Source organism: Dipteris shenzhenensis, chromosome 9, assembly GCF_047967505.1.
Source record: "Dipteris shenzhenensis isolate YYH24624 ecotype China chromosome 9, Dip_SZ_1.0, whole genome shotgun sequence".
NCBI lineage: Eukaryota > Viridiplantae > Streptophyta > Polypodiopsida > Gleicheniales > Dipteridaceae > Dipteris > Dipteris shenzhenensis.
In genome coordinates this window covers 30,993,126-31,006,853 of record NC_141604.1, presented here as the reverse complement: position 1 = coordinate 31,006,853, position 13,728 = coordinate 30,993,126, and the positions used below count along the sequence as shown (strand labels likewise).

At 41.6% G+C, this 13,728-nt stretch overlaps 1 protein-coding gene across 3 annotated transcripts in view; it reads left to right on the top strand.

Moving 5' to 3' along the window:
• DNMT2 (DNA methyltransferase-2) overlaps positions 1–12,880 on the top strand; it is a 79,213-nt gene extending 66,333 nt beyond the window's left edge. For 2 of the 3 annotated variants that reach the window (XM_087379009.1, XM_087379010.1), the window contains 3 exons: positions 12,028–12,141; positions 12,259–12,323; positions 12,452–12,880. In XM_087379009.1, the coding sequence (XP_087235135.1) occupies positions 12,028–12,141; positions 12,259–12,323; positions 12,452–12,548 (276 nt within the window). In that variant the 3' untranslated portion in view covers positions 12,549–12,880. The remainder of the gene's footprint in view (positions 1–12,027; positions 12,142–12,258; positions 12,324–12,451) is intronic. The other variant, XM_087379008.1, reaches the window with a different exon arrangement.
• The last annotated feature ends 848 nt before the right edge of the window (positions 12,881–13,728 follow it).

Genomic DNA, 13,728 nt, shown 5'->3' with positions numbered 1-13,728 from the left:
CCATCTGTGGGAATGACTTGGCGATGACTTGACTCGGCGACTGACGACCTGAGGGCCGTGGCCATCAACTCGCACGTCAACACAGCGGAAGCGTGGTCGGCCCATAAACCTCACGATCTGTTGTCCATGATTTGGCTCATTGATTCCTTGTTGCCTCCCTGTCTCTTGAGGATGCCTTGATGCAGTAGCAGCCCAGAAATTCAGTCGTCATTTTGACTGACACAGGTACCCGAGACCCTAATTTTCGCCCCTTTACAATTTATGCTCAACTTCTCGAATTTTTTGGGTGTTTTCATGATGTGAGGGTTCCCAACTGTTGAACGACAACTCTTCTGTTAGAAATTTAGAAAAGCCCCAATTTTTTGCAAACCCTAATTTTGCAGCAACCCTAATCCTAAAATTTAGGGCTTTTCTGTTCTGTGTCTTCCTTTGGCATAATTGAAGCTTCTACCATGTAAAATTTGGGCCTTTTTTGAAATTAGAGTAAACATTGTAAGGGATTTAGACACCGGTTGTAATAACAGCTAAGACCTTCCCACCAATGGATAGCATAAAAAACTCCTCGTTCATCAAGAAATTCTCAGGGAGCAATTTCCCAACTTGGCAGACAAAACTCCGGCTTCTTCTTATGCGAGAAGGCATATGGAATATCACCAATGGCAAGGAGCCAAAACCCCAAGGTGATGATGCTAGAATCAGTCGGTGGGAGAACCAAAATGATAAAGCAATGGCTATCATTGGCCTAGCTTTAGCTGACAACCTTATCCACCATGTGGATTTTGATAAGACAGCAAACGACGTTTGGGAAAAGTTAGAGAATTTGTTTGGAAATAAGATAAAAAATTCCAAAGTATTTCTCAAACAAAAACTCTTCAAGCTCAAGATGAAGGAAACTGAAACCCTCAATGAACACTTGATCAATCTTGGGTCAATTCTCCAACAATTATCTGCCATCCGAGCCATTGTTGAAGATGATGATCAAGTTGCTGTACTTCTCTCGAGGATTGAAGACATTTTCAAGTACAATGAGATCCTTGCTGTCCTAAGAGTCAGTTCCAATATGAGCTTTAAGGATATGGTAGCTCATCTCATTGATGAGGACCGTAGGCTTATAGAGAAAGCAGAATCTTCCTTCGAATCTGGCAAAGCATTCTTTCTCAAGAATAAGCCCAAGAAGAACGGAAAACCTCTTAAATGTAATTATTGTCAGAAACTTGGCCATCCAGAGGATCGTTGCTTCAAGAAAATGGCAAAGGTACAAGCCAAAGAACATGCCAATCTGGTTGCGGAGCAGAGCGAGGACGAAGACGATGAAGCTACACCTTGTGGACCTGAGGAACAAGCCTGCACTACTGCTATTTCTGGTCTATCCCTCCATGAGGTGATAGATGAAGAGTGGGCTTTCTAGAGTCATGTGTGTTAGGTACTGTGCCTTGGGTAGTCCCCCTAAAATGATGTAATAATTTATCATTTTGTGTGCCTTGTCCTATACAAGGCTCCACTTATTTCCATGTACCCAGTTAGGAGACAGGGGGGGTTGTTGTGTCTTTCCTTTATCAAGCCTGGCCGAGTTCCAGGATGTTGGTGTACTCCCTAGACTTGTGAGGTGGTCATGCATCCATGCTCAGATTTGAGTCTCTGATCACGTTGACACCTAAGCCATGAGAGTGCTTGGTTCAACCTCTGAATTATGCTCAGCTGTTAGCCTCTGAGATTGCCTGGGATGCACAGTCTGGATGATGTCATAATTTCTTACCCTAGCTCCCATAATTTCTTACCCTAGCTCCGAAGGGGGGTTTGTTGGAATCGGAGTCCTAGTGTGTGTGGTCCTAGAATCCTAGGAGTGTCCTACAGTTGTGTGAGTGTGAAGAGTCTTGAGGCCACTTGTGCCACTTCATGTGGTAGATGTGATCCCTCACCTAAATTATAGGATCTAGATTCTCTTGTGTGTGACCTCATCTATGAGGTGTCTGTGTGGGAAGATAAGGCTTGCCCAACCTATAAAAGAGGCTATGTACTTGGTGTGTTTTAAACCAACTATCAACATCAGCTATTGTGCCTCAGCTCTTGTCTCCAATCATGTGTCTCTCACCCTCTCCCATTTTCAACACTATCATGGCATTGTTGAATGACTCTCTGCCTGAGATCATTTTGATTAGGTACTACTACCTTGCCATTTCTTTTCAGCATACCATCTCTTATGATATATCTTGCATAAGTTTGGCCTTTTCTAGATGCCAGGTCATCCTTTTCTCTGGGTTTGAATACATGAGTCTTAGGCCAAAGGCTGTGGACGGAACCTGTCCACCTTTTGAGTTTCTCTAATCTCGGTCATTAGAGCACTCTCTAATACCGTGAAACTCATATTATGCATAATGCGTGACAACACATCAGCAACTTTATTATCCTTCCCTCTTCGGTACCGAATCATCAAGTTAAACTCGTGTATGAGTTCTGCCCACCTAGCTTGGCGGCCTCTCAAGTCAGGTTGTTTACAAAAATGTTTCAGAGTATCATGATCAACATCAACATAAAACTCTGATCCATATAAATAATGTCTCCATGTTTTCAGAGCATGGATAATAGCATACAACTCTAATTCGATGAGTTGGTAAATTTCGTTGATAGGGAGAAAGCTTCTTGCTTTCAAAGGCTACTGGCCTTCCCTCTTGGAGGAGAACTGCTCCTTACCGCAATGCCACTTGCATTGGTTTCAAGGAAAAATGGTTTCTAGGGATCAATTATTTTTAACACTGGTCCTGCGACCATAGCTTATTTTATGGTGTTAAAACTTTCCTGTTGATTTTGTTCCCATATTAAAGGTACTTTATCTGAGGTGAGATCAATCAATGGCGATACTATTTCGGAATATCCTTAGATATGCCTTAGATAAAATTGGACAAATCCCAAGAATGATCTCAAAGCAGTCAAACTCTGAGGGATAGGCCAAGTCAGTATCGCAGCTACTTTCTTTGGATCCATTTCTACCCCCTCAGGAGTAATAATAAATCCTAAATATTCAAGTCTTACCATACATAGTACAGTTTTCTTTTGATTTACATATAGACTGGCTTTCCTCAAAGTATTGAACACTATTGTTAAGTGTTCGTGATGCTCAGCAATACTTTTGTTGAACACAAGAATATCGTCAATAAAATGTACTATAAACTTCTTGATATACAGACGTAGTAAATCGTTCATAATGACGAATGGAGCTAGAGCATTGGTATGTCCAAACCGCATTACAAAAAACTCATAATGTCCAAACCTGCTTCTAAAAGCGGTCTTATACACATCCTCGGCTCTAATACGGATCTGATGGTAGCCACATTTAAGATCTATGTTACTGAAAATTACGGCCCCATGTAATGCATCTAGCAAATCATCAATCCGAGCCTTTGGATACCTCTGCTTAATAGTGATATTATTCAATGCTCTGTAATCTATATAGAGGCGAAAAGTATCATCTTTTCTTTTTTTTAATATCACTGGCGAAGCAAAAGGTAAGAAACTTGGTTGAATTTGTTCTAGCTTGAGGTATTCTTCCAGTTGTCTTTGCACTTTTGTTTCTTCAGTAAAACTTAACCTATAGGGAGGTCTATTTACAGGTTGTGCCCTCGGGATTAGTTCAACGAGGGATTAGATCAATCTTATGTTTAACGTTCCGCTCTGGTGGTAACCCATAAGGTAACTCATCCCTAAAACAATCAGAGAACTCCGCCGCTATTTGATCAGCCAACTTGGCAATCTCTCCATTTTGGGTAACATCAGTGCTAGCCGAAGGACCATCAATCGGCTCTACCGATGCTGTACAAAGAAACAGAAACTCTTCTTGAGCTTTTCGAACTTCCATTACGGAAACCAATGGTCCTTGAGGTATATCTTTTTCACCTCATAAGATATACAGCATATCATTCATCTTGAATTGATAAATGTGCTTTTTCCAATCTATGGTTGGATTCTTCTTAGAATGCCAAGCCTTACCCAGGGCTATGTCAGCGTGAGCAAGCTTTGTCATTTCAAAATCAAGCTTCTCAGTATAGTCCTGAATTCGAAGTTCCAATTGGGTAACCCTTTGGTCCCATACTTCAGTTGAACTTCCATTTGCCATTCTGACTGTATATGCATAGTCAGATGGGCTAGTCTTTAATTTCAGCCTCTTTACAAGCTTGGAGTTAATTACATTGTGCATTGACGCGCTGAGTCAAACAACACAATGACATCATGATTGGCTACTTGCCCTTTCATCTTAATTAACTCCGTATCGTTAAAGGCTGTATACCCTGTTGATGCGGGCTTTGACAGGACATTATGAGGTATACTAGTTACTAGCTTAGCAACAGACACACATAACAAAACAGGTACTGACCTTTGAGAAGATCTTGCTAGCTGAATCTGCATCTGTTCTGCTCAAGGACTTCCCTCCATTACCACGTAGCATTCTGAGATCACCATCTCAGCCATCCAACGATCCTTGTTTCGTGGACAATCTTTCCACTGATGAGGCTAAAGGCATCCAAAACACAAGCCTTCTCTCCTCGCTTTTTCTCTTTGCTTTGGGTTCAAAGAAGACTTCGACCAAGCCCGGGCTGCCATTGGTGTTACTTTTCTTTTCGTTCCAATGGTGGTACTTGGTTTAGGAGTCTGAACTGGCTTCGCTTGCTTAGCTTGACCACTAGGCTGTTAGGCACTATCTTTGCTAATCCACTTCTTCTTAAACCCAGTTTTCTTCGGGTACTCATACCGAGTCCCAATCTGCACAAACCCACTTGGTCCGTTCCCTTTGACATCTTCATAGTTTAGGGCTATAGCAATTGCTTCATCTAGCGTGTTTGCATACTTAGCCCGAACTTCCATCTTGATTCGCTCATTCAGTCCAAAGATAAAATCTTTTACCCATAAACTTTTATTACACTTTCTCTGAACTTATCAGTGTATTCCGCCACTGATAAATTTCTATGACGAAGGTTTCGATACTGATCCCAAGCTCGGGATGCTTCGTCAGGAGGTAAGAAGTGTTTTCTAAATTCTTTTTGAAACCCCTTCCAAGTAGTGGATGCCACTCCATCTTTCTGCTATTTTATCCACCACCGATCCGCTGCCTCATTAAACATATGGGTGGCCTCGCGGATTTTCTTCATATCATTCTTGATTTCACAAATGGCGAAAGCTTCGTCCCATTTGTGTAACCAGGTCTCTATGATATCGGAACTACGGTCAGACATACGACTAGAATACTTTTGTGGCCTATAATTGGCAATATTAGGCACCTTAGCCCTCCTAGGCTCGAGCGTATGAACACTGGTTTGAGGCTCCATTGGAGATTTACCTTTCTCTTCACGAGATGGTCTAGTAGACATACTATGAACCATTTTCCTGAGCTCGGATTGCCCTACATTTGCTTGTAACTATTGCGCTAAAATCTGTTGCAAGGCATCCTCCAATAATGCAATTCTACCAGATAGTGTATGGCCTAGGCGCGACACCTGCGGGGTCGGCCGGACTCTCGATTCTACGGGATTCACCCTAGAAGCTTCTTCTTCTACTTCCATTTAGGTTGATGGGGGTGTTTTAAAAAAAATAAAAATAAATATATAAATAAAACATTGCCTAAAATTGTATTTACAAACTACTTTTCAATCTCATAACCACAAAAGGTGTCTAAACAAGCGTAACCATCAACTGAAAATAGCTGAGAACCAAGATGAATATCTTTTCCCTATACTAGGGAAATATCTGCAATCTCAAATAACTCAAACACCAAGGGCAAATAAACTAGCATATACCAATAAAACTTAATAGGTATAGAAAGCTCCCCAGTCATATTTCTGCTGCATGAAGAGATCAACTTGTCCCTGCAAGCCACTCCATCTCTCAGTCGAACTCCTTGAACGAATTCATACATATGAGTAGACCCACGAAACCAGCCTCTTCTCTAGTTTAAATATGTGACGCCGATTTGGCTACTGCTGACCAGGCAGGTCGTCGTGAGCATAGGCGTTAATCTTTTGATATGACTAAATGTAACCAAGCTTCCCCAATAGCGGTTCATAGCAACGTACATAGCTCTACTAGCTACCGAGCCCACAACTTGCAAAATCAACTGTACTATTGTATCCACGGTTCCAACACCCTCTCACACCATACGATGTTGTGGCTCCAACTTTTGTTGTTAACCAAAATACCGCTTGATTCATCTCGAGGAGTGCACCTCCCATGCAATAGCTGAACGATCGTTTTTTTTTTTCACACCCAGCTCCTGCGTTGCCTAGGAGCCCTTAAGGCAGCAATTTATGACCCTTCACATGCGCCACCCAATCCAAACAACAAGCAATCAATTGCGTCGACCCTGTTCGAGACTCCGTGAGCCACGGTAAATCCTATATGGCCTTACAACGACGCCTCAGAATCAGCCCCAAGAATCACGATTCAAGTTCCTTGTATACATGCAGTTCTTCCACACAACAGACCAAGGAAAGCCCGACACCCAACGCTGACGAGCAGCGACGATGATGCCAATGAGAACCACTCCCTCGACACCTCAAACGTGCTTTGCACTTTGAGCGAAGCGTTGCTCCAAACTCCCACAGCCTGGTGCAATCCTGCGACCAACGCTCTGATACCAAAATATGACGATCATTTTCCCTCTTCATATAACGATCACTCTCTTCGGTTTGTCAGCTCAACTGTCAATCACGGGGTAGGCACACGTAAATTTCCTCCCAGCCAACCTCGGTGGTAGCAAACTCTTAGAATAGTCCATATACGTAAAGGCTCTAGCTTGCAGTTCCACCAAGCCCCAATTCCCTAGATGGATCTAGTATGCCACATGTCTGCATTTGAGGGCATCTCCTCAATGCATCATTTACCCCTCTCTTGGGATAACATTGAAATCATTTGCCCCTTGGCACATTTAATGCATTTAGACTCCTTAGCCTTAGATCCACCTAGTCTTGTGCCATGTCACCCTCACCAAGGACCTTGACCTTAATTCCTTTTTGATCATTTACGTGAAGCCCAAACAAATATAATACAAACATTGATCCTTTAAAGGAAAATGTCGACTGACCCTTCCGAGGTCATGTTGCCTCAACTTGAGCGTAACATCTAGCTCCAAGATCTTGTATCATCTGCACGTGTGAGTGCCCAAAGAGGGAGAACTTGCTGCGATTTCTGTTTCGGCCGCCTGTAGTTGCTGAAAATTCTTTCTCGGGAGCCTAGCACTACTGCAATTTTGGTCAAAGAGTGCCCATGACCCTTAAGGTTTGGTTTCATATGCAATAAGAGTGCCCCCAGCTTCTGTTCAAGCCTCTTCTTCAGTTGCTGCCTCTAATGATACTTCTTTCCCATGGCTTGCTGTCATGCAACGAGCTTGTGGCTGCCACGGCTTGCTGTCATGCAACGAACTTGTGGCTGCAGTCCTGCCCAAGGTTAATGACAAAAGCAAGGCTAAAATGTCTTCTACACCTTCTAAGACAGTGGATAAAATGGCAGTTGGGGAGAAAGTAGCTTCTTCTCATAAGCAGCAGCCTAAGAAACGCTTAAGACGAGACGAATGGCTAGTAAAAGTTGGATAGACTGTATCTACTTCTAAGAAGGCTCCCGTAGGTGATGGTTTTGGGGTTGGCAGGCTCTGGTCTTTTAGTGGTTTGTGTGGATCCACTGTATCTATCACATATGGCAGTTGCATCACGAGATAATCCGATATGTTGGCTCACCATAGCTTGGTGCAGCCATGCAGGTTGAGACTTGAAGTTGCAACCCACATATGTTTGATTATACATATGTATATACCGCTCAAATGCTTTTCATATAATGTTTAAGGCCTTTGTAGCATAAATAAATGGAGGCTGGTTTGGGATCACATTATTACTCAAAGGCCACATGTCTGTTTGTAAGAACATAATCAACACTCTTTTGTGGGCAGTGAAGGTTTCTTTGCTGAATTTCATATATTTTATTCTGGCCATTCTTCCTTTTTAGGGGTTGCCATGCTAATTCATCATGATTTGCAGCCACAGTTGGAATATAATTGTCCACATGGTTGTTGCATTATTGTCAAATGCATTATAAAGTGGGACACTTTAAAATTTGCTTTGATTTATGCCTTGCATACATTTACGGTTTGGGCTGAAATGTGGCATCATTTGGCTAATCACCCCTGGAGAAGAAAACGCTTTCATATGTGGGGATTTTGACAATTCTCCCGCCACTAAGGATAGTAGTGCTCATAGATCTCACATGCTACGGAGAAAATGGGATGCAGAAGTATGTGTATGACACTTTGCATGCTTGTGACTTCTAGCAACATCTTATGCCTAATATTGATGGGTACACTTTTCATTGGAATGCATTCAATCAGTTTTGGGCTCGGCTCCATGAAGGGAAATTTGATGATTTTACTTGTGAAATGGCCTTGGATTATGCTTTGTGTCTATCGGACCACTTTACGGTATGTTCATCTTTGCATTTTGGTCTTCCGGTGCATGATGTGCCCTGCAAAAGTCTCTTATTGGTTAACAATTCATATTCAAAGCATCGTACCTTTGCAATTATGGTCAAGGATCTCATTTGCAGACTCATATTGCAGGCATGAGTAAATGCAGATTGGGCATGGGATTATTTCTCTTTGGGTATGCAGGATTTGATCAAAGGTTATTGCAAATGCTACTTGGGTGATCTACGTCAGAAAGTGGCTGATCCAAAGGGTCATTATTTTACAACTCTTGCACAGCAATGTCAACTGTCTCGAGATGAACAATCAAACGTTTCAAGCCGCCCTCCATTTTTGGCCGAGAATTTTGCGAAGGAAATTAAGAAAATGGAAGCTACGTTCTCATTAGAAAGCCATGCAGGATACAAGCTGCTCTTTTAGGGCTTTTTCCCAAAGCTTGATCTCACTTTCAAGCTGCTGTCCATTGTTTGGTTGATAATGATCAAAGAAAGTTAAGAAAATGGCAGCTATGTTCTCATTAGAAAGCCATGCAAGATACAGGCTGCACTTCCAAGGCTTTTTCCAAAATCTTGCATACCTCTCGGCGGATGCATTCATTGCATAGGGTGCTGTGTCCAAATGGCTTGTGGACGATGAATGAGCAATAGCTTGATGAGATGGTTTGAAGCCCCCTTGTAGAGCTTGATGCTAGAGACACATTTCTTTGCCATGTTCAACCAATTCTCTCTCAGAATGAGGCATGTTTATTGGAGTTGACATTTACCGATCAAGAGTTGAAAGGGGCATTGTCTAGGTTGGAATGCTTTGAATCCCCAAGATGGGTCCTCCCCGAGTTTTTTGGTGAATTCTGGGATGAATTGACATAGGCAGATGTAGGTTACCATGGCTAGCCCTATCTTCATCCATGGCTTTGGAAGCTAAGCACATACATACAAGTGGTTTGAGAGTTACGGGCTCCACATGGACAGATTATCTCCCTTTAGTATAGCATTGAGCCCCCTCTGTTTTGCTCACATATTATGAGGTAAACTAGGTTATTAGAGAGGGTCTCTTACAACTACACACATTCAGGGCTTGTCGGTACCCCGCGAGCTTCTTGTGAAGCTCGGGGATTACTGCATGTGGGTTTCAGAGGAGGGCTTCTTGACCCACTAGGATATGTATGGATCTCCCTCCCCCCACTCCTTGAGAATATCGATCAGGAAGTTCCATGTCTCGTCATGTTGAGTCCGCATTGAGAGTGGGCAGGATGAGTACATACATACAAAGCTCGCATCTATTCTTTATGTGATTGGCAGGGGATTGAGTCGGAGGAGCACTGGGCTTTTTGAGGCTTGTATACAATGAGATCCGAGGTCGCTCTCTTTAGGGATGGTTTTGGACCCTTATCCAGTTTCTTGTTCTACCCAGATCAGAGATGCCAACTCAAGTCACATGCGAGCCCAGGATGTATAGTGGCCAGCCAGACTCCACTTAGAGCATGATCATTGTATTTTCCCGTTAGACAACATGGACCACTAGGCCCTAGGTAGATGTGTATATGAGGACTAGAGTGAGAGACATGGAAAAAGGGCTACATAGTTGAGGGATGCTGGAATGAGCCTCCCTTTATATGGCATAAATACGTGAAATGTTGGGACATGCCCAAGCTAGCATCAAGGAAAAATTCATTTAAAAAAGAACACCTCTAGGAGTTGGCAAGTCTTCTTTCAACAACCTACTCATGACACTCTCTTGAGCTCCACATACCTATATTCATACATACATAACACACTTTTTTTGGGGGGGGGTAAAAGAACCATTCATAGCTGTCTTAAAGTAAGACAATTACTACTCGTATGCTAAAAACCCTGAAAAGAAAGCATATATATGAGACACACACACTTTTTTTTAAAGTGGGCCATGATTGTTTATATTACAAGAAAAGCCACCTCAAAGTGAGGAGCTAGAAATTACATCAGCTGAAAATCTCTATATATGCTAAATATACATCATGAACATCATGATCGATGTAGCGAGTCTCCAAGTAGTCAAAAAAAGATTGTTGCAGAGAACGCTTGAGACACACTCACACACATAGTGCGCACACACACACAAACACACACACTTTTTTTTTGTTCTGGGTAAAACAACCTTTCATTAAGAAGAGTGTACATTCATAGCTGTCTCAAAGTGAGACAGCTACTTACTACTACTCATAAACTAGAAGAAGTTGAAAAAAAAGCAGCTAGTACAACAAAGCTAAAAGCAATGGAAGAACACTTCTAGCTGGGCTGCATGAAGATCTCCCATGAAATGCGCATCTTGAAGGAAGTGATGCGTGTGCGCGTGTGCACACTCACACACACTTTTTTCTTTTTTTTTTAGTGAAAACTTTTGACTGATTATATTACAAGAGTAGCGACCTCAAAACGAGGCAGCCAAAATTACATCAGCTGAAAATCTTAGTGTATGCTAGATATACATCATGATCTATGCAGCGCGTCTGCAAGCAATCAAATAAGGATTGCTGCAGAGAATGCTTAAAAAAGCCAAACAAGGAAAATATAGTATCACTAAAGACTTTAAAGTTCTTGTCTGTCCATAAAGTCCAGAGTGCCCAATAGCGAACCCAAACAAAGAAAAGATGAAACTCCGGTCTGGGTGGATGAAAACCAAAGAGCCAGAAAGACTTCCCAATAGGAACAGTCGGGAATCTTGCTCGCAGGGTACACGCTATGGCTTGGGCTCTCATTATCATGCTTTGTGGCAACAAATTGTTTATATGCTTTCGCCTTTTGTTCCGATTCCTCCTTTGGAACTTCAGGACAGGTTGGAGGATTGGACTTTGACTTCCCCAGGGTCCTCTTCTCGCCCTATGTGCTTAATAAAATTCAGGAAGCCCAAAAAAGAGCTTTCTCTTTAAGACATATAGTATGTGTTGGGTTATTTCATAGACAAGGCGTGGGACTAGGCTCTAGTCTTAGTCCTTGGCATAGTTGGTTTGGGACTTGTCTCAGTGTGGAAGGTCAAGTGACCCTTACCCTTGATTCTGTGTGATGTCACCTCACTGACATCATCAGTGACGTATGTGCAAGTGACAAGATAAGGCTGGCCTAGTCTACAAAGGAGGCACTCTTGTAAATTGTAATTGCTTCATACAAATCAAGTTAAGCTCTTGTCTCATCCTTGCATATTACTGTAACTCTTCCACACACACACTCTCTGTTGATCCCTCACCTCTCACCGTTGAGCAGCATGAGTACTGACAATTCATTTTTCTAATAGTATGCTTCACATTCCAAGGTTTGGTTGCTTTTTTAATTCTGTCTTGTTCTTCGCTGATAAAATTTATAAATCTTTTTGATGTGTTTCATCTTTTGAACTTTTAATTGTGCTTGCTTTTTGAATCACAAAGCGTCAATTTGTAATTTTGAAATTTACTGCTAAGATAATTGTAATGTGAAGACTTAATTGGTCATGAAAGATCCAGCTGCTCAAAGCAATAAGAAGATTCGATGCATCTTTTTTCATGGAATAGTATTAGAAGAAATGATGCCTTCAACTCTTATAGGGAAATTTACGTCATGCAGAAAATGTGTGAAAATGGAGCTGAACAGTCTATGGATGAATTTGGTGAGCCTGCAAACTGGAAGGAAAATAGTTATTTGAAACAATTGGGACTGCGGTACTTTACTCCAAGAGAGGTAAATGAGAAATAGATAATGACCTGATGATTATGTCCAAGTAAGATGATGAATGAAGTTAGAAGATCATAGTGACTGACATCTTAATTTTAAGCCAACTTACTGACTGCATTGCAGATTGCAAACCTTCATTCTTTTCCACCAAAATTTAAATTTCCTGACCATGTGAGCTTAAAGCAACGGTGAGGGTCTAGTACGACTCTGTCCCTTGTAATCTCCATAATTTATTCTTTTTGAAGCTGGATATTAGGTTGTGAAAGCCAGTGTGTTGACTGTGTACATGCCTTCCTGATGATGTTTCATTTTCCAGATATGCCTTGCTCGGAAACAGTCTCAGTGTCGCTGTGGTAGCCTTTTTATTTCAGTACCTGTTTTCAACAGAGAGCAATGGCAGCATGTCTATGTGAGTCTCTTATGCATATGGCAACATTGCCACCTTTTGTCTGTAAATGACATTGCCATTTGTCGTCAACAGGATGCATTAGAGGCTCAACTCTAGATATACCTTCTCTAAGTTCAGGGCATCTTCTCCATGCTCTGGGAAGATGGCCTGTTGTGTTCCCAATCATGGCTGGGGACATTCATGAGGAAATGCCATATGTGGAAGCACTTGATTGGCTTATTCTGTTTCTCTGGACTTCGTTATTCTTTCCATCTTTCCATCTTAATTGTGAAAAGTGATTTCTTCTCTCTTGTGTTGATGAGGAGAGAGACTTTAAGCTCGTATTGATGAGGAGAGATACTTTATGTATTTTTGGCCCTGCTAAAGGTCTATCGAGAGATGGAGAGTTTTTTTGCTAATCAATCTTTTAGAAGTTAGCTCATTTGGTCAAGTTGACCATGTTAATGGGTGTTTAGTATTAGGATCAGTGGTTGTTTCGGCCATTGTAATGAGTTTTAGGTTTAGGCTTTTGTCTTTTTGTGAGGGTCCTAAATGAATCTGTCACTTTGTGTGGTTTAAGTTTTTGGCCTTGCATGAGAGGTAGTGAATGATTTTGTCATTCAACCTCTTTGACATTACCTTTATTAAAAGCATGTGAAATGAGGGTCTCTTGCCAAAATGGCCATGTCCCCAATCATATTTAATGGCCTATCCCCTTTTATCTCTTTTCTCTCCTCTATTTTCACTCAACTACCTTCCCCATATTCATTCACTTTTACTGGCATTTTTCTCTTTCCCTTTCATACACCTTTCGTTTCCCTTTTATAAGCTCTTGGGAAAATTTATTATAATATTTATCTGAGCTACTTTATATTTTCTCTAAATGGGGACTTAATGATTGTGCTACCTTGTTGAAAGTAAGGCCCTAATGGTGACTTAAGCATAAAAACACCATAATCAACAAATCTATAAGCCACTTCGCTTCAACTTAGAATTCAAAGGGCCGACAACTTACTCATTCGCATATTGGACAGACCATTGCATTGCATACATTTAAACATAATGCACACTAACACTTAACACCTACACCTACAATAACATTCTAAAAGGTAGGGCCTTAGAGGGATTTTGAACTTCTTGTTTCCTCTCGTCCAATTATGCAAGTTTTGTTGTGTGCTTGTATTTATTGGAAGTTGATTCTCATT